The sequence below is a fragment of the Coregonus clupeaformis genome, unplaced genomic scaffold, assembly GCF_020615455.1.
Source record: "Coregonus clupeaformis isolate EN_2021a unplaced genomic scaffold, ASM2061545v1 scaf0284, whole genome shotgun sequence".
NCBI classification, from domain to species: Eukaryota; Metazoa; Chordata; class Actinopteri; order Salmoniformes; family Salmonidae; genus Coregonus; species Coregonus clupeaformis.
The window spans coordinates 280,554-302,170 of NW_025533739.1; the positions used below are offsets into that span (position 1 = coordinate 280,554).

General features: G+C 44.3%; 1 protein-coding gene across 1 annotated transcript; it reads right to left on the reverse strand.

Moving 5' to 3' along the window:
• Positions 1 to 1,631: 1,631 nt before the first annotated feature.
• LOC121538637 (protocadherin-20) lies at positions 1,632 to 20,695 on the reverse strand. Its single transcript, XM_041846820.2, has 5 exons — positions 20,507 to 20,695; positions 18,646 to 20,046; positions 17,458 to 17,651; positions 3,773 to 3,862; positions 1,632 to 3,652 (listed from the first exon to the last, which is right to left on the reverse strand). The coding sequence occupies exons 1-5, from the start codon at positions 20,552 to 20,554 to the stop codon at positions 2,713 to 2,715; spliced, it is 2,673 nt and encodes an 890-aa protein (XP_041702754.1). The 5' UTR covers positions 20,555 to 20,695; the 3' UTR covers positions 1,632 to 2,712.
• Positions 20,696 to 21,617: the final 922 nt, after the last annotated feature.

Consider the following 21,617-nt stretch of genomic DNA (forward strand, 5'->3'; position numbering starts at 1 on the left):
GTAGTCTCTTATCAGTCTCTGCTCTCTATATAGTCTCTTATCAGTCTCTGCTCTATATGTAGTCTCTTATCAGTCTCTGCTCTATATGTAGTCTCTTATCAGTCTCTGCTCTATATGTAGTCTCTTATCAGTCTCTCTTATCAGTCTCTTATCTGCTCTATATGTAGTCTCTTATCAGTCTCTCTTATCAGTCTCTTATCTGCTCTATATGTAGTCTCTTATCAGTCTCTGCTCTATATGTAGTCTCTTATCAGTCTCTGCTCTATATATAGTCTCTTATCAGTCTCTGCTCTATATATAGTCTCTTATCAGTCTCTGCTCTATATGTAGTCTCTTATCAGTCTCTGCTCTATATGTAATCTCTTATCAGTCTCTGCTCTATATGTAGTCTCTTATCAGTCTCTGCTCTATATGTAGGCTCTTATCAGTCTCTGCTCTATATATAGTCTCTTATCAGTCTCTGCTCTATATGTAGTCTCTTATCAGTCTCTGCTATATATATAGTCTCTTATCAGTCTCTGCTCTCTATATAGTCTCTTATCAGTCTCTTATCAGTCTCTGCTCTATATATAGTCTCTTATCAGTCTCTGCTCTATATGTAGTCTCTTATCAGTCTCTGCTCTATATATAGTCTCTTATCAGTCTCTGCTCTATATATAGTCTCTTATCAGTCTCTGCTCTATATGTAGTCTCTTATCAGTCTCTGCTCTATATGTAGTCTCTTATCAGTCTCTGCTCTATATGTAGTCTCTTATCAGTCTCTGCTCTATATGTAATCTCTTATCAGTCTCTGCTCTATATATAGTCTCTTATCAGTCTCTTATCAGTCTCTGCTCTATATGTAGTCTCTTATCAGTCTCTGCTCTATATGTAGTCTCTTATCAGTCTCTGCTCTATATATAGTCTCTTATCAGTCTCTGCTCTATATATAGTCTCTTATCAGTCTCTGCTCTATATGTAGTCTCTTATCAGTCTCTGCTCTATATGTAGTCTCTTATCAGTCTCTTATCAGTCTCTGCTCTATATATAGTCTCTTATCAGTCTCTGCTCTATATGTAGTCTCTTATCAGTCTCTGCTCTATATGTAGTCTCTTATCAGTCTCTTATCAGTCTCTGCTCTATATATAGTCTCTTATCAGTCTCTTATCAGTCTCTGCTCTATATGTAGTCTCTTATCAGTCTCTTATCAGTCTCTGCTCTATATGTAGTCTCTTATCAGTCTCTGCTCTATATGTAGTCTCTTATCAGTCTCTGCTCTATATATAGTCTCTTATCAGTCTCTGCTCTATATGTAGTCTCTTATCAGTCTCTTATCAGTCTCTGCTCTATACGGGCGATGATAACAGATGAGGATTAAAACAATATCTAAAGTGGTTTCTAGATTGCCACAGTACCATCTTGAGACGTTTGATCCTTAAGTACCAGATATCAAAGATATTATTCCAACAGAACCTTACAGCCCTGTTTCATTTTGGATGTCTGTCAGCTCAGGAGTTAAAATGGGGTTTCATTTAATTTCCCCCCATCTTAAATTCTTATTTATGATCAAAACATTTTCTTTAATTTACAGCCTAATATAAAAGGCACTTTCCGCGTCGGCCGTTTTCATTACAGAGGCAAAAAATGCAATATAATATGAAAATAAAGCACTTTTTTTAATATTCAATCATGGATTTCTTTTCACAGACAGACAATGAGCACAGGGGGTTTGGTAATGACAGGTTCACTGGGAGGTGGCTAAGGCTGCGTTCCAAATGGAACCCTATTTCCCTATATAGTGCACTACTTTTGACCAGAGCCCCCTATGGACACTATATAGGTCAATAGGGTGCCATTTGGGATACAGGCAAGGAGGCTGGTAGAGGGTTTGCTTGGTGGCTTCTTGAAACCGTATGACAACAAAATAAAAAATTTAAAATCTCACCACACATAATCCAGTAGATTGAGGAAAAGAACAGATTTGAATCGACTTGTGTATAGAGTGGGATGGCATTTACATGTTTAACCTCCGTAATCTGCAGAAGTGATATAATCTTACTGCTGAAGCTCTCTGAGAAAGAGACATAGATCTGCGCGTTTTCTGTGTGTCTTTACAGTACAACGGGATCGTCGCTAATTTGTATTTAAACGATGTATAACTTTTAGAATTGACTTGTGTAAATGTGTCACTTGATGTGTCACTTTTTTCCAAATGCAATCGAAGGGTATGAATATAACATTGTTATATCAATCAACACTGATCCTCATCCCTTTCCAATGATCCAGACGTCCTTGTGAACAAATATAGAATCTCTCCCGTTGTTTTCTTTTTCCCCCACGCTCATATTCATAAAATAATGTTTGTAAGTTTAAGGAGTAATTTCTCAGGCTTACATTAAAAAATAAAATAAAAATGCCATGTCTATTTAAAGATTTTGTTATAAAGTTATAAAACATTTCATATTATCTACAATATATACAGCACATAGGGTCATTTTTTAAAAGTTTTTAAAAATGAGGTTGTGTCACAAATGGCACCCTATTTCCTTTATAGTGCACTACTATGGTTAAAAGTAGTGCACTAAATAGGGAATAGGGTGCTATTTGGGATGCAGGCTGTGTCTTTTGAGGATGAAAATCTACACTTCACAATTCACATTGTTATAAACAGTTGCAGTGAACAGTTTTGATGTGGAGTCTTTTGCCTTGAAGTCGTATGCGATGTCAACGTCATCAAATGTTGGAGATTTCCATAAGCTTTCTACCCACCTCCTGCGAGTCACCGTTCATCTTCAAAGGAATCTCAACCTCTAGTCTTTTCATTTGATGCTTCTTCAGTTTCTTGCAGCATATATAAGCAGTCAATGTGATGACAATGCTGAGTAGTCCTAGACAGGTGACTGACAGAGCTATGAGTACTGGCTGACAGGGGTACAACTCCTCTCTGCCAGGCCTCTCTGTCAGCTTCCCCACATACCACGGCTTCTCCTCGATCTGGATCTCGGCCTCCCTGGTGAGAAGACTCTGGATATAGCTCTCATTAGAAACCGTCTCGTTGACGAAGAGGTTGACCAGGACCGTGGAGTGGAGAGGTTCAGGCTGACCGTGGTCCGAGACTTTAACCAGCAGACTATAGAGACCGCGGTCGCTCAGTTCTCTCTTCAACGTGATATTCCCTGTGTCCGGGTCGATATCGAACGATCCCGGCTCGCCACCTTTCCTCTTGACGATGCTGTAGGCGATAACAGCGTTCATCCCTGTGTCTTTATCCACGGCGTACACCTCTGTGATGGAGGTCCCTGGGAGGGTGCTAGGTAACACCAGCATGTAGGACTGGTTAGACTGGGGGAACAAGACCACGGGAGGGTTATCGTTCACGTCAAGGAGGAGGACAGTAACCATGGTGACGCAGGAGAGCGCAGGTTCCCCTCCGTCGACCGCCTCGATCCAGAGGTAGTACGTCCCCTGCTGCTCCCGGTCCAGAGGGGTCCGGGCCCTTAGAGCGCCGCGGCCCGTGTCGATCACAAAGACGTCGCTGCCGTTGAGGATGGAGAGCGCCACCCAGCCGTTCTCGCCCGCGTCTGCATCTGTCACCGAGAGAACACCGATCTCGCCAAACCCCGGGAAGTTCTCTGGCACGAAGAATGTGAAGTCTTTATTGATGAAGCGCGGGCTTGTTGGGTAAAAAAAATGAAATAAAATCAATCAATCAATCGAAAAAACAATCAATCAATCAATTAAGTCAGCAGTTGTCACAAAGTGACAGCTCCTCCGTGTCTGGCCTGTCTCTTACCTGTTGTCATTGCGGTCCTGCACAGTGATAACCACAGTAGCTATAGACTCTCTCCTGGGGGTCCCTCGGTCCACTGCCCGAACCATGAACCTGCGGAGGTTACAGTTTAGAGTTTAGAAACTATACAATATTACTACAACAATTTGACAAAACATATTGCAGATTTAAAAAAAAAAAAATTTAGTGAGAGTTTTGGTACACCGTGAACATCCATAGGCAGTTATGATACATTGTGTCATCCATACATCGGCCCCGCTTTAAATGACGTTCAGCTTATAAAGGCTTCATAAAACCTTCATAATGCCTGCCTAAGCACTACATACATGTGTTACAAAGCATCTATAATTGTATGTCATGCGTTATAAAGGGTACATAAGTGTGTTACAAAGCATCTATAACTGTATGTCATGCTTTATAAGGGTTCATAAATGTGTTACAAAGCATCTAGAACTGTATGTCATGCTTTATAAAGGGTACATAAGTGTGTTACAAAGCATCTATAACCGTATGTCATGCGTTATAAAGGGTACATAAGTGTGTTATAACATGTTGTGCTGCAGGATGACACATGCTCTAAAGAGAAGTCATGTTAGTCACATTACAATGATCTTGATGACAGCCCCCAACGTAAGGAAATTAAAAGTGGCTTTCTTCTGAAACCAAGTTACATGTTCCTCAGTCAGTACACAAACAGAACAACATAACAAGCCATACCATGGGGTACTGGGCCCAGTCAGGTCTTTGACACAATATAACAAGCCATACCGTGGGGTGCTGGGTCCAGTCAGGTCTTTAATAACAATATAACAAGCCATACCGTGGGGTGCTGGGTCCAGTCAGGTCTTTGACAACAATATAACATGCCATACCGTGGGGTACTGGACCCAGTCAGGACTTTGACACATTCACCCTCTCTCCCGCTGAAAGATCAGCCACAAACCTTTGGTCATTCATAACACAAACATAAATATATATCCCGAGTGGCGCAGTGGTCTAAGGCACTGTATCGCAGTGCTAGCTGTGCCACTAGAGATCCTGGTTCGAATCCAGGCTCTGTTGTAGCCGGCCGCGACCGGGAGACCCATGGGGCGGTGCACAATTGGCCCAGGGGAGGGAATGGCCGGCAGATGTAGCTCAGTTGGTAGAGTGTGGGTTTGATTCCCACGCGGGGCCAGTATGTAAAAATAATGCATGCACTCACTAACTGTAAGTTGCTCTGGATAAGAGTGTCTGCTAAATGACTAAAATGTAAATGTATGTTGGGCAAGGTTGTTATCTGACACATCACTGCTTTAATACTAATGGTGTTGTATGTTGACCTTCTATTAAGGCAAGTCGTCCAGGTCCTGAGGCAGCAAAGCATCCCCAAACCATCACACCACCACCATGCTTGACCTTTGGTATGGTGTTCTTACTGTGGAATGCAGAGTTTGGAACCATGTCGTCCAAAAAGTTATACTTTTGAATCATCTGTCCATAGAACGTTCTTCCAAAAGTCTTGATGATCATCCAGGTGCTTTTTGGCAAACTTGAGTCAACTTTTTGGACGAGATGGGTCCCATTATGCCTGGCGAAAACCAAATACTGCATTCCACAGTAAGAACATCATACCAAAGGTCAAGCATGGTGGTGGTGGTGTGATGGTTTGGGGATGCTTTGCTGCCTCAGGACCTGGACGACTTGCCTTAATAGAAGGAACCATGAATTCTGCTCTGTATCAGAGAATTCTACAGGAGAATGTCAGACCATCCGTCTGTGAGCTGAAGCTGAAGCGCAGCTGGGTCATGCAGCAAGACAGTGATCCAAAACACACAATCAAGTCTACATGAAAATTGCTAAAAAGCAACAAATTGAAAGTTTTGGAATGGCCTAGTCAAAGTCCAGACCTAATCCCAATTGAGATGTTGTGGCAGGACATGAAACGAGCAGTTCATGCTTGAAAACCCACACGTCACTGAGTTAAAGCAGTTCTACATGGAAGAGTGGGCCAAAATTCCTCCACAGCGACGTGAGAGACTGATCAACAACTACAGGAAGCATTTGGTTGGAGTCATTGCAGCTAAAGGTGGCACAACCAGTTATTGAGTGTAGGGGGGCAATTACTTTTTCACACAGGGGAATTGGGTGTTGCATAACTTTGTTTATGAAATAAATATGCAATTGTTGTGTTATTTGTTCACTTAGGTTCCCTTTATCTAATATTAGGTTTTGGTTGAAGATCTGATAATATTCAGTATCACAAATATGCAAAAGTAGAGAAAATTAGAAAGGGGGCAAATACTTTTTCATAGCACTGTGCTTAACTATGAACAACTGGTGACATGCCCCACAAGAGAAGATCCAATTCTGGATCACTGCTACAGTTCAATCTCATCTGCTTACCGTGCATTCCCTAGAGCTCAGCAGGGAAAATCTGACCACGCGATGCTGCTCCTCATTCCAAAGTATAAACAACAACTCTAAATGATTAAACCAAAGTCCAAAACAGTTAAAATATGGTACACAGATGCCGTCAAAACTCTGAAAAGGCTGTTTTGGAATACGATTTGGGATACCTTCAGAGCCTCGCGTACCTCACTCGATGAGTACACAGATGCTGTGACGTCATACATCCAGGTCTGTGTAGCTTTACTACTTAGGGAAAATAACTAGCTTTACTACGTAGGGAAAATAACTAGCTTTACTATGTAGGGAAAATTACTAGCTTTACTACATAGGGAAAGAACTAGCTTTACTACTTAGGGAAAACAACTAGCTTTACTACGTAGGGAAAATAACTAGCTTTACTACGTAGGAAAATAACTAGCTTTACTACGTAGGGAAAGAACTAGCTTTACTATGTAGGGAAATAACTAGCTTCACTACATTGGGAAAATAACTAGCTTTACTACGTAGGGAAATAACTAGCTTTACTACGTAGGGAAAATAACTAGCTTTACTACGTAGGGAAAATAACTAGCTTTACTACGTAGGGAAAATAACTAGCTTTACTACGTAGGGAAATAACTAGCTTTACTACGTAGGGAAAAGAACTAGCTTTACTACGTAGGAAAATAAATAGCTTTACTATGTAGGGAAAGAACTAGCTTTACTACGTAGGGAAAATAACTAGCTTTACTACGTAGGGAAAATAACTAGCTTTACTACGTAGGGAAAATAACTAGCTTTACTACGTAGGGAAAATAACTAGCTTTACTATGTAGGGAAATAACTAGCTTTACTACGTAGGGAAATAACTAGCTTTACTACGTAGGGAAATAACTAGCTTTACTACGTTGTCAAGAGTTGCTGTAGGTAGGTGTGGTGTGGAATCAGGCGCAGGACGCAGAAGTTAAGTCCAACAAAGACTTTAGTAGATCACACAAAATATATAATCCAAACACAGCCCGGAGGCGAGAAAAGCGCACACAGGCGTAAACAAACGGGCGCACTAAACATGTGCGTAATCTTCTCCTTAAAACAAACAAGGAGGTAAGCTACAAAATAGCGCACCAAAACAGGTAGCGCAGCAACACGACAAGGAACAATTACACACAACACCTAAACTAACAACAAGGAACTAAATAGGGTGCTTAATGAGACATAACACAAAACAGGTGTGACAAACAGACAAAACCAATCAAACAAGAAACATAGAACGGTGGCAGCTAGTACTCCGGAGACGACGACCGCCGAAACCTGCCCGAACAAGGAGGAGGGGCCACCTCGGCCGAAACCGTGACAGTACCCCCCCCTTGACGCGCGGCTCCAGCCGTGCGCCGCCCCCGGCCTCGGGGACGACCAGGAGGACGCGGAGCAGGGCGCGTAGGATGACCACGATGGAATTCGGTCAGCAGGGACGGATCCAGAATGTCCCTCCTCGGCACCCAGCACCGCTCCTCCGGACCGTACCCCTCCCACTCCACGAGATATTGGAGACCCCCATCCGGCGTCTCGAATCCAGGATGGTCCGAACAGTGTACGCCGGAGCCCCTCGATGTCCAACGGGGCGGAGGAGTCTCCTCTATCTCAAAATCCTGGAGTGGACCAGCTACCACCGGCCTGAGGAGAGACACATGGAACGAGGGGTTAATATTCTTGTAATCAATGGGCAGTTGTAACCTGTAACACACCTCGTTCAATCTTCTCAGGACTTTAAAAGGCCCCACAAACCGCCGACCCAGCTTCCGGCAGGGCAGGCGGAGGGGCAGGTTTCTGGTTGAGAGCCAGACTCGATCTCCAGGTGTGTACACTGGCCCCTCACTGCGGTGTAGGTCGGCGCTCGTCTTCTGTCGACGGATGGCTCGCTGCAGATGGACGTGTGCAGCGTTCCACGTCTCCTCCGAGCGCCGCACCCACTCATCCACAGCAGGGGCCTCGATCTGGCTCTCATGCCAAGGTGCCAGAACCGGCTGGTACCCTAACACACACTGGAAAGGGGTTAGTCTAGTGGAGGAGTGGCGGAGAGAGTTCTGTGCCATCTCGGCCCAGGGCACATATCTCGCCCACTCCTCCGGCCGGCCCTGACAATATGACCTCAGAAACCTACCCACATCCTGGTTGACTCGTTCGACCTGCCCATTACTCTCCGGGTGGTAACCCGAGGTAAGGCTCACCGAGACCCCCAACCGTTCCATAAAGGCTCTCCAGACTCTGGAGGTAAACTGGGGGCCTCGATCGGACACTATATCCTCGGGTACCCCGTAATGCCGGAAGACGTGAGTAAATAGAGCCTCAGCGGTCTGTAGGGCAGTAGGAAGACCCGGCATGGGAAGGAGACGACAGGCCTTCGAGAACCGATCCACAACGACCAGGATGGTGGTATTCCCTTGTGAGGAGGGAAGGTCGGTAACAAAATCCACCGAGAGGTGAGACCAGGGTCGTTGTGGAACGGGCAGGGGTTGTAATTTACCCCTGGGCAAGTGTCTGGGCGCCTTACACTGGGCACACACTGAGCAGGAGGAGACATAAACCCTCACATCCCTGGCTAACGTTGGCCACCAGTATTTTGTACTAAGGCAGTGCACTGTCCGGCCAATACCTGGATGTCCAGAGGAGGGTGACGTGTGAGCCCAATAAATCAGCCGATCCCGGACCTCGAGCGGGACGTACGTCCGACCCACCGGACACTGTGGAGGGCTAGGGTCGGTGCGTAATGCCCGCTCGATCTCCGCATCGACCTCCCACACCACCGGTGCCACCAGACAAGACTCCGGTAGTATGGGAATGGGCTCCACGCACCTCTCCTCCGTGTCATACCGCCGAGACAGGGCATCTGCCTTCCCGTTCTGGGACCCAGGGATGTAAGTGATCTTGAACACAAACCGGGCGAGAAACATAGTCCATCGAGCCTGGCGAGGATTCAGTCTCCTAGCTGCCCGAATGTATTCCAGGTTACGGTGGTCGGTCAGAATGAGGAAAGGGTGTTGAGCCCCCTCAAGCCAATTCCTCCACACCTTTAGGGCCTGTACTACGGCTAATAGCTCCCTGTCCCCTACGTCGTAATTCCGCTCCGCCGGACTGAGCTTTTTAGAATAAAAAGCACAGGGGCGGAGCTTAGGTGGTGTGCCGGACCGTTGTGAAAGAACTGCCCCGATACCGGCCTCAGACGCGTCTACCTCTACTTGGAAGGGTAAAGTGGGATCCGGGTGCGCCAGCACTGGAGCCGAGGTAAACAGGTCCTTCAGTCTCCCCAAAAGCCCTGTCCGCCTCAGCCGACCACCGCAAGCGCACCGGACCCCCCTTCAGAAGAGACGTTATGGGAGCTGCCACCTGTCCAAAACCCCGGATAAACCTCCGGTAGTAATTCGCAAAACCCAAGAACCGCTGCACCTCTTTAACCGTAGTTGGGGTTTGCCAATTACGCACGGCAGACACCCGGTCAACCTCCATTCTCACCCCTGACGCAGACAACTGGTAACCCAAAAAGGAGACTGACTCCTGGAAGAACAGACATTTCTCGGCTTTGACATACAGGTCATGCTCCAACAGTCTCCTCAATACCCTACGCACCAGGGCTACATGCTCGGCCCGAGTAGAACTGTACACAAGAATATCATCTATGTACACCACTACTCCTTGCGCCTGCATGTCCCGGAAAATCTCATCTACAAAAGATTGGAAGACTGATGGAGCATTCATTAAACCATATGGCATGACGAGATACTCGTAATGGCCGGAGGTAGTACTAAATGCTGTCTTCCACTCATCGCCCTCCCTAATGCGCACCAAGTTATATGCGCTCCTGAGGTCCAATTTTGTGAAGAACCGTGCCCCGTGTAAGGACTCCGTCATGGTCGCAATCAGCGGGAGTGGATAACTATATTTTACAGTCACCTGATTGAGACCGCGGTAATCAATACACGGACGCAAACCTCCATCCTTTTTCTTCACAAAAAAGAAGCTCGAGGACGCGGGAGAAGTGGAGGACCGTATGTATCCCTGTCTCAGAGACTCGGCAATGTATGTCTCCATTGCCCTTTTCTCCTCCTGTGACAAAGGATACACATGGCTCCGCGGGAGCGCAGCGCCTATCTGGAGGTCTATCGCACAATCCCCCTGTCTATGAGGCGGCAACCGTGCCGCTCTTGTTTTACTAAACACGAGTGCCAAATCCTCATACTCAGGCGGAATGTGCAGTGCTGGCATCTGGTTCGGACTCTCCACCGAGGTCGCCCCTACGGAAACACCCAGACATAGCCCCTCACACTGAGCAGACCACCCTTTAAGAGCCTTCTCTCGCCACGAAATCGTAGGATCATGGGTAATCAACCAGGGAAGCCCCAGTACCACCGGATACGCAGGAGAGTCGATCAGATAGAGTTGAATCGTCTCCTCATGACCCTCCTGCGTCATCATCCTAAGTGGCGCCGTGACCTCCCTAATCAACCCAGATCCTAACGGACGACTATCTAGGGCATGTACAGGGAAAGGCTTATCGACCGGAAGGAGGGGAATCCCTAACTCAACACAGAATTTACGATCTACAAAATTCCCAGCTGCGCCTGAATCGACTAGCGCCTTATGCTGGGAACGAGGTGCAACCTGTGGGAAACAAACAGGTAATGTTAAGTGTACGACAGAAAGCTCTGGGTAAGTAGGGCGCCTACTCACCTGGGAGGACTCCCCAATGTGTGACCTGCCATCTCCCTCACCAGGGGACCCTCCCCAGCACCTAGCCGCGGTGTGCCCTCCGCGGCCACAGTTGGTGCAGGAGACTGCCCCCCTCGGGCTCCTTCTACTCCTCCCTCTAGCGCCAGCACCTCCGAGCTCCATCGGGCTCGGCTCGGAGGCGCTGGAGGGTGGAATGGGCGGCCCCCACCTGGGACGTCCGCGGGTCGCGAGCAGGGTGTCCAGCCGAATGGCCATGTCCACCAACTGGTCAAATGTTAGTGTAGTATCCCTGCACGCTAACTCTCTGCGGACGTCCTCCCGAAGGCTGCATCTAAAGTGGTCTATGAGGGCCCGCTCATTCCACCCTGCATCTGCCGCTAGAGTCCGGAACTCCAGCGCAAACTCTTGAGCGCTCCTCATCCCCTGTCGGAGGTAGAATAGACGCTCCCCCGCCGCCTTCCCTTCTGGTGGATGGTCGAAGACCGCACGGAAGCGGCGGGAGAACTCCGCATAGGTGACTGTGGTGGCGTCTATTCCCCTCCATTCGGCGTTTGCCCACTCCAACGCCTTGCCGGTGAGACAGGAGATGAGGGCGGAAACGCTCTCGTATCCCGAGGGCGCCGGGTGTATGGTGGCAAGGTAGAGCTCCACCTGTAACAGGAACCCCTGACACCCGGCAGCGGTGCCGTCGTACGCCCTCGGGAGCGAGAGCCGAATCCCACTGGGTTCCGGTTGTTGGACGGGCGGGTTGACCGAAGGTGATGGTGCGGTAGGTAGTGGTGTGGGTACATCGCTGGTCTCCCAACGATGGAGAATGTTCATCACCCGGTCCAAAGCGTGCCCGATCTGATTAATCCGATCATCTTGACCTCGGAGACGCTCCTCCATGATGTCGGTGGGTGCTCCTGCTGATTCCATTCGATGGTGTGTAATTCTGTCAAGAGTTGCTGTAGGTAGGTGTGGTGTGGAATCAGGCGCAGGACGCAGAAGTTAAGTCCAACAAAGACTTTAGTAGATCACACAAAATATATAATCCAAACACAGCCCGGAGGCGAGAAAAGCGCGCACAGGCGTAAACAAACGGGCGCACTAAACATGTGCGTAATCTTCTCCTTAAAACAAACAAGGAGGTAAGCTACAAAATAGCGCACCAAAACAGGTAGCGCAGCAACACGACAAGGAACAATTACACACAACACCTAAACTAACAACAAGGAACTAAATAGGGTGCTTAATGAGACATAACACAAAACAGGTGTGACAAACAGACAAAACCAATCAAACAAGAAACATAGAACGGTGGCAGCTAGTACTCCGGAGACGACGACCGCCGAAACCTGCCCGAACAAGGAGGAGGGGCCGCCTCGGCCGAAACCGTGACATACGTAGGGAAATAACTAGCTTCACTACGTAGGGAAAATAACTAGCTTTACTATGTAGGGAAAATAACTAGCTTTACTACGTAGGGAAAGAACTAGCTTTACTACATAGGGGAAATAACTAGCTTTACTATGTAGGGAAAATAACTAGCTTTACTACGTAGGGGAAATAACTAGCTTTACTACGTAGGGAAATAACTAGCTTCACTACGTAGGGAAATAACTAGCTTTACTACGCAGGGAAAATAACTAGCTTTACTACGTAGGGAAAATAACTAGCTTTACTACGTAGGGAAATAACTAGCTTTACTATGTAGGGGAAATAACTAGCTTTACTACATAGGGAAAGAACTAGCTTTACTACGTAGGGAAAATAACTAGCTTTACTACGTAGGGAAATAACTAGCTTCACTACGTAGGGAAATAACTAGCTTTACTACATAGGGAAAGAACTAGCTTTACTACGTAGGGAAATAACTAGCTTCACTACGTAGGGAAAATAACTAGCTTCACTACGTAGGGAAATAACTAGCTTTACTACGTAGGGAAAATAACTAGCTTTACTACGTAGGGAAATAACTAGCTTTACTATGTAGGGGAAATAACTAGCTTTACTACATAGGGAAAGAACTAGCTTTACTACGTAGGGAAAATAACTAGCTTTACTACGTAGGGAAATAACTAGCTTCACTACGTAGGGAAATAACTAGCTTTACTACATAGGGAAAGAACTAGCTTTACTACGTAGGGAAATAACCAGCTTCACTACGCAGGGAAAATAACTAGCTTCACTACGTAGGGAAATAACTAGCTTCACTACGTAGGGAAATAACTAGCTTCACTACGTAGGGAAAATAACTAGCTTCACTACGTAGGGAAAATAACTAGCTTTACTACGTAGGGAAAATAACTAGCTTTACTACGTAGGGAAAATAACTAGCTTTACTACGTAGGGAAAATAACTAGCTTCACTACGTAGGGAAATAACTAGCTTCACTACGTAGGGAAAATAACTAGCTTCACTACGTAGGGAAAATAACTAGCTTTACTACGTAGGGAAAATAACTAGCTTTACTACGTAGGGAAAGAACTAGCTTTACTATGTAGGGAAAATAACTAGCTTTACTACGTAGGGGAAAGAACTAGCTTTACTACGTAGGGAAAATAACTAGCTTTACTACGTAGGGAAATAACTAGCTTTACTACGTAGGGAAAATAACTAGCTTTACTACGTAGGGAAAGAACTAGCTTTACTACGTAGGGAAAATAACTAGCTTTACTACGTAGGGAAATAACTAGCTTTACTACGTAGGGAAAGAACTAGCTTTACTACGTAGGGAAAATAACTAGCTTTACTACGTAGGGAAAGAACTAGCTTTACTACGTAGGGAAAATAACTAGCTTTACTACGTAGGGAAATAACTAGCTTTACTACGTAGGGAAAGAACTAGCTTTACTACGTAGGGAAAATAACTAGCTTTACTACGTAGGGGAAATAACTAGCTTTACTACGTAGGGAAAGAACTAGCTTTACTACGTAGGGAAAATAACTAGCTTTACTACGTAGGGAAATAACTAGCTTTACTACGTAGGGAAATAACTAGCTTTACTACGTAGGGAAAGAACTAGCTTTACTACGTAGGGAAATAACTAGCTTTACTACGTAGGGAAATAACTAGCTTTACTACGTAGGGGAAATAACAGTGGAGATAAAGAAACATACCACCAACCTTCAGATCTACCATGCTGTATCTTAAACACATACCACCAACCTTCAGATCTACCATGCTGTATCTTAAACACATACCACCAACCTTCAGATCTACCATGCTGTACCGTAAACACATACCACCAACCTTCAGATCTACCATGCTGTATCTTAAACACATACCACCAACCTTCAGATCTACCACGCTGTACCGTAAACACATACCACCAACCTTCAGATCTACCATGCTGTATCTCAAACACATACCACCAACATTCAGATCTACCATGCTGTACGTAAACAGATACCACCAACCTTCAGATCTACCATGCTGTATCTTAAACACATACCACCAACCTTCAGATCTACCATGCTGTATCTTAAACACATACCACCAACCTTCATATCTACCATGCTGTACGTAAACAGATACCACCAACCTTCAGATCTACCATGCTGTATCTCAAACACATACCACCAACATTCAGATCTACCATGCTGTATACCATAAACACATACCACCAACCTTCAGATCTACCATGCTGTATCTTAAACACATACCACCAACCTTCAGATCTACCATGCTGTATCTTAAACACATACCACCAACCTTCAGATCTACCATGCTGTACCGTAAACAGATACCACCAACCTTCAGATCTACCATGCTGTATCTTAAACACATACCACCAACCTTCAGATCTACCATGCTGTACCGTAAACACATACCACCAACCTTCATATCTACCATGCTGTATACCGTAAACACATACCACCAACCTTCAGATCTACCATGCTGTACCGTAAACAGATACCACCAACCTTCATATCTACCATGCTGTACCGTAAACACATACCACCAACCTTCAGATCTACCATGCTGTACCGTAAACACATACCACCAACCTTCAGATCTACCATGCTGTACCGTAAACACATACCACCAACCTTCAGATATACCATGCTGTATCTTAAAGTCATACCACCAACCTTCAGATCTACCATGCTGTATACCATAAACACATACCACCAACCTTCAGATCTACCATGCTGTACTGTAAACACATACCACCAACTCTGGTTGGTATGGCAATAAAGTATCTTGTAAAAACTGGGGGAAAACCAGAAAAAAAAACGGGGAAATCTGAAACCTGGAAAAACTAAACCGAGCAAACGGAATATGGGGGGAAAAAACGGAATTAGGCAGAACATTCATACAGATTTTAAAGGACCTACCAACGTGTTCTACTGTGCAGGACTGCACTTTAGAGTGTGTCATACTGCAACAGAGAATTTTTGGGGATGTTGAGATCAGGTCCAATATTGGCTGTGCGCCCAAGAGGGAAAGAGGTTGAGCCATCCTAGAAAGGGTTTAGAGTAACATGCCATTTATCCAAAGTGACTTAGTCATGCGCACATACATCTTTACAGATGGGGTGGTCCCGGGAATCGAACCCCACTAACCTGGTGTTGCAATGCTCTACCAAGATCCATGACAAGGTTATGAATGCTTTGTGAAGCCTCAAATTAATATGATTTATAAAGCCTTTACTGAGCAGTGCTCATGCCACCCTTTATAAAGAACAGGTTTATGTCATATTTGACATAGAGATATTTCATCTCCATTATCTCAATTTCAATTTGTTGTTTGTTTATTTAGGCTTTTTAATGCGCTTTGAGATTATTTTCTGTAATGAAAAGCACCATATTAGTTAAATAAGTAAATTATTATTATTGTTACTATAAACATATATACAGTGGGGAGAACAAGTATTTGATACACTGCCGATTTTGCAGGTTTTCCTACTTACAAAGCATGTAGAGGTCTGTAATTTTTTATCATAGGTACACTTCAACTGTGAGAGACGGAATCTAAAACAAAAATCCAGAAAATCACATTGTATGATTTTTAAGTAATTAATTTGCATTTTATTGCATGACATAAGTATTTGATCACCTACCAACCAGTAATAATTTCGGCTCTCACAGACCTGTTAGTTTTTCTTTAAGAAGCCCTCCTGTTCTCCACTCATTACCTGTATTAACTGCACCTGTTTGAACTCGTTACCTGTATAAAAGACACCTGTCCACACACTCAATCAAACAGACTCCAACCTCTCCACAATGACCAAGACCAGAGAGCTGTGTAAGGACATCAGGGATAAAATTGTAGACCTGCACAAGGCTGGGATGGGCTACAGGACAATAGGCAAACAACTTGGTGAGAAGGCAACAACTGTTGGCGCAATTATTAGAAAATGGAAGAAGTTCAAGATGACGGTCAATCACCCTCGGTCTGGGGCTCCATGCAAGATCTCACCTCGTGGGGCATCAATGATCATGAGGAAGGTGAGGGATCAGCCCAGAACTACACAGCAGGACCTGGTCAATGACCTGAAGAGAGCTGGGACCACAGTCTCAAATAAAACCATTAGTAACACACTACGCCGTCATGGATTAAAATCCTGCAGCGCACGCAAGGTCCCCCTGCTCAAGCCAGCGCATGTCCAGGCCCGTCTGAAGTTTACCAATGACCATCTGGATGATCCAGAGGAGGAATGGGAGAAGGTCATGTGGTCTGATGAGACAAAAATAGAGCTTTTTGGTCTAAACTCCACTCGCCGTGTTTGGAGGAAGAAGAAGGATGAGTACAACCCCAAGAACACCATCCCAACTGTGAAGCATGGAGGTGAAAACATCATTCTTTGGGGATGCTTTTCTGCAAAGGGGACAGGACGACTGCACCGTATTGAGGGGAGGATGGATGGGGCCATGTATCGCAAGATCTTGGCCAACAACCTCCTTCCCTCAGTAAGAGCATTGAAGATGGGTCGTGGCTGGGTCTTCCAGCATGACAACGACCCGAAACACACAACCAGGGCAACTAAGGAGTGGCTCCGTAAGAAGCATCTCAAGGTCCTGGAGTGGCCTAGCCAGTCTCCAGACCTGAACCCAATAGAAAATCTTTGGAGGGAGCCGAAAGTCCGTATTGCCCAGCGACAGCCCCGAAACCTGAAGGATCTGGAGAAGGTCTGTATGGAGGAGTGGGCCAAAATCCCTGCTGCAGTGTGTGCAAACCTGGTCAAGACCTACAGGAAACGTATGATCTCTGTAATTGCAAACAAAGGTTTCTGTACCAAATATTAAGTTCTGCTTTTCTGATGTATCAAATACTTATGTCATGCAATAAAATGCAAATTAATTACTTAAAAATCATACAATGTGATTTTCTGGATTTTGTTTTAGATTCCGTCTCTCACAGTTGAAGTGTACCTATGATAAAAATTACAGACCTCTACATGCTTTGTAAGTAGGAAAACCTGCAAAATTTGCAGTATATCAAATACTTGTTCTCCCCACTGTACATGTTACACAGGTTTTGTCTCAATGTTTGTTTTTCTGGGAAAGCTGTGAGTGTTATAATATGATACAATGTATGGTCCTCTGTAGCTCAGCTGGTAGAGCATGGCGCTTGCATTACAATACATCATCAATATGCGACAGACCTGTAGGTCTGCTTCTCTTCGCGGTCCAGAGATGTGGACACGGTCAGCACACCGGTCAGCCTGTCCAGGAGAAAAATGGAGGGAGCGTCTGACCCTAGCAGGTAGATGACCTCTCCTCTGCCCTCACTGTCCTGGTCTGTGGCCTGGAGCCGGGTCAGGAAGGTGTTAGGAGGGTTATTCTCCTCCACAGAGACCTGAGAATAATAAGGATCACAAGGAAACAAATAAGTCATTAAGTAAATACATCAATAAATAAGTAAATACAAAAAAATATGTAAATACATCAATAAATAAGTAAATACAAAAATAAATACGTAAATACATCAATAAATAAATAAATACAAAAATAAATACGTAAATACATCAATAAATAAGTAAATACAAAAATAAATACGTAAATACATCAATAAATAAGTAAATACAAAAATAAATACGTAAATACATCAATAAATAAGTAAATACAAAAATAAATACGTAAATACGTCAATAAATAAGTAAATACAAAAATAAATACGTAAATACATCAATAAATAAGTAAATACAAAAATAAATACGTAAATACATCAATAAATAAGTAAATACAAAAATAAATACGTAAATACATCAATAAATAAGTAAATACAAAAATAAATACGTAAATACATCAATAAATAAGTAAATACAAAAATAAATATGTAAATACATCAATAAATAAGTAAATACAAAAATAAATACGTAAATACATCAATAAATAAGTAAATACAAAAATAAATACGTAAATACATCAATAAATAAGTAAATACAAAAATAAATATGTAAATACATCAATAAATAAGTAAATACAAAAATAAATATGTAAATACATCAATAAATAAGTAAATACAAAAATAAATACGTAAATACATCAATAAATAAGTAAATACAAAAATAAATACAGAAATACAGAAATAAATAAGTAAATACAAAAATAAATACAGAAATACAGAAATAAATAAGTAAATACAAAAAGAAATACGTGGGTAGACTTTTGTTTTGAAGCCTCTATATATTTTTAACATATATTTTTTTCCTCTATAATTTGCATTATTTTACTCAAATGGCTTTGACAACTCTCTGTATTTTAAATAATATGTCCAATAAATGTCCAAAACCCTAAACCTAATCATAACCCATTCAATCATTCATGCATTCATACATTTATTCACTCACCTCATACAGAGCCTGTTTGAAGACAGGCGCGTTGTCGTTCTCATCCAGAACCAGGATCTTAACGAAGGCCTTGATGTCGAGTCCTTTTGGGTTCCTGGCCACTATAGTCAGCTCATAGTCCTGTCTCTGCTCATAGTCCAGCGGCTCCGTCGTCTCTAACAGATACTCGTTCTTAAACAGTTTGTAAGGTGACAGTCTGAACGGGCCAGATCCTTCCAGCAAGCATTCCGTCCTCTGTCCTCTCTGGTCCGTGTTCTTCACAGTGAAAAACGCGATTGGCGATAACGGCGGTTCGGACTCCTTCATCGTGACCACGCCGTCTTTCTCCGCTGCGATGTAACGCGGCATAATAACCGGAGGACCGGACGCCACCCGGATCACGTGCACCGTCACCATGGCGACGGCAGGGATGCACCCGGGCCCGTTGGCGAGGACAGTGAGTTTGTAGATCTTTCCGGTTACGGTGTTGATCTGACCAGCCAGTTTGATCACCCCGGTAACCCGGTCCAGATGGAAAAGTGCTCTAGTCTCCCGGGGAACGCGCTCGCTGTACGCATAGCTGATCACGGCGTTGGCGCCCTGGTCGGGGTCGAAGGCGTGTAACCTGGACAGGTGCGCTCCTTTAGTCGTATTCCCATATAGCGTCACGTTGACCTGTGACTCTGCGAACTGAGGACAGTTATCGTTGACATCAGTGATTATAATCCTTAACGTGGCGGTGCCAAGAAGAGGTGGTGACCCGCCGTCCTCTGCTATAATATCCGTTACGTACTCCCCCTGTCGTTCCCGGTCCAGCTCATTGGTCACGATGAGGAAGGGGGTCAGCTCACCCCCTTCGTTCTCCTCTACGTCCAGGGCGAACACCCCGAAGTCGCTGACCAGCCAGTACGTCTGGACCCCGTGGAACCCCAGATCAGGGTCTGTCGCTGACTGCTCCACCGCGAACCTCGCGTTGACCCGGGTGTTCTCCGGGACGGAAACCCTAATCTCGCCCGTCGGGAAGCGCGGCCGATTGTCGTTAACATCCTCGACCAAGATCTTGACCTTAACCAGCTGGAAGTACCGCTGGGGTAGAACGAACACGTCCAGGGAGAGCACGCAGCCCTGGTTGTGCTCTGAGGCGTCGGGGCAGAGCGTCTCCCTGTCGATCTCATTCCCAGATGTAAACAGCTCCCCCGTGGTGCTGTTCAGAGAGACATACTGATCACTAAGCTTCTTCTGGGGCAGATTGAATAAAACAGGGGGATCAAGGGATAAATCCAAGTATAAGTCGGAGCCCACGGACCCTATGAGTGTGCCGGAGGGCAATCCTTCTTTTATCTTATAGACCAGCTCTTTTGCTTGGCTGAAATTAGCAAAACAGGAGAGAGAGCTGGTGTAAAGCAGGAGTATGCACAAACCCTGAAATACAGACACAACACAGAAACGTGGGTTTAACATGTTGCAGACATGAGAGAATCAGCTTCAGGGGACAACAAACACGTCGACATATACCGTTATATTATGGTGTCAATAGCCTACAATAGCGAAGAAAAATCACTGAGTAAATAGAGTTTCTAAACAGGCACGTGTGTTTTTATTTAAAATACACGTTTCCTCTCTTTAACTCTTTCAGTAATAACTCATAGAACGTAGCATTGGCTTTGAACCACAGACATTACAATGTCTTGAAAATAACATACATGCTATTATTCATTCAATAACATAACACGTGTTGAAGTTGCCAGGTGACTTAAGCACCAGCAAACTCTCATTTGACATTGAACTATTGAACTATGAGGTTTAAAAAAAAAAGGTTTCTCTCTTTCTTTTTTTTATATAAAGACTAACTGCTACAAGACTACAATGATATTCCACTTACCCATGTTATTCCTCTTGAGCTAAGGCTGGTGCCTTTTCTGTTGAACATGTTTAATCCGCCTGGTTCAGTGTGGCGTCACCTATAGCCAGGAGCTGAGAGACGGAGCTAAAGCGTCAGAGGCATGTTGTTTGCTGAGCTGATCAGCGCCGGCAGAGCACATAGTCTCTGCAGAGAGTTTCATTTGCTGCCTTGTCGTGTTCTGAACTGAAAGAGTCATTCATCCCAGCACTGAGTCAGGACACACCCACAATATGCAAATATAAACCCCTGACGGCAACCAATGAGATTAGACAGCCCCTGGGATGGGCAGGGAGATGCAGTTCAGGATCTTGCCCTGTTTTTTGTGCAGAGAGAGGGGGTGTGTGTGTGTGTGTGTGTGTGTGTGTGTGTGTGTGTGTGAGTGAAACAGAGAGAAGAAGTACCCTTAGTAAATAGTAGTTGCGGTGTTTGGAGCCTGTTATTTCAGTAATTATGATTTACTGGAAGCCTTCAATTTAGCACATCAACCCAACCTTTCTGAAATGTATATGTTCCCTTAATGAACTGTATATAGATGTTGATGAGTGTAGGATGTTGTACTGCACTAATTGCAACACTTGAGTGTTTGAATTCTTGGATATTATATGCTTTTAACAATGCCCTCACGGTGGTATGTTCTCAACATAAAATGTCCCCTTATAGAGGTATGTTTTTAACATAAAATGTCCCCTTATAGAGGTATGTTTTCAACATAAAATGTCCCCGTATAGAGGTATGTTTTCAACATAAAATGTCCCCGTATAGAGGTATGTTTTCAACATAAAATGCCATACTGTAGGACTGTAGATCATTAACTCCATACTGTAGATCATTAACTCCATACTGTAGATCATTAACTCCATACTGTAGATCATTAACTCCATACTGTAGATCATTAACTCCATACTGTAGGACTGTAGATCATTAACTCCATACTGTAGATCATTAACTCCATACTGTAGATCATTAACTCCATACTGTAGATCATTAACTCCATACTGTAGATCATTAACTCCATACTGTAGATCATTAACTCCATACTGTAGATCATTAACTCCATACTGTAGATCATTAACTCCATACTGTAGATCAT

Excerpts from the sequence above, each read along its gene's own strand:
- LOC121538637 (XM_041846820.2), bottom strand. The coding sequence starts at position 20,554 with ATGTTCAACAGAAAAGGCACCAGCCTTAGCTCAAGAGGAATAACATGG. Across the intron at positions 20,047-20,506 it reads GCTCAAGAGGAATAACATGG|GGTTTGTGCATACTCCTGCT; the intron begins GTAAGTGGAATA and ends TCTGTATTTCAG. Across the intron at positions 17,652-18,645 it reads TCAAACAGGCTCTGTATGAG|GTCTCTGTGGAGGAGAATAA; the intron begins GTGAGTGAATAA and ends TATTATTCTCAG.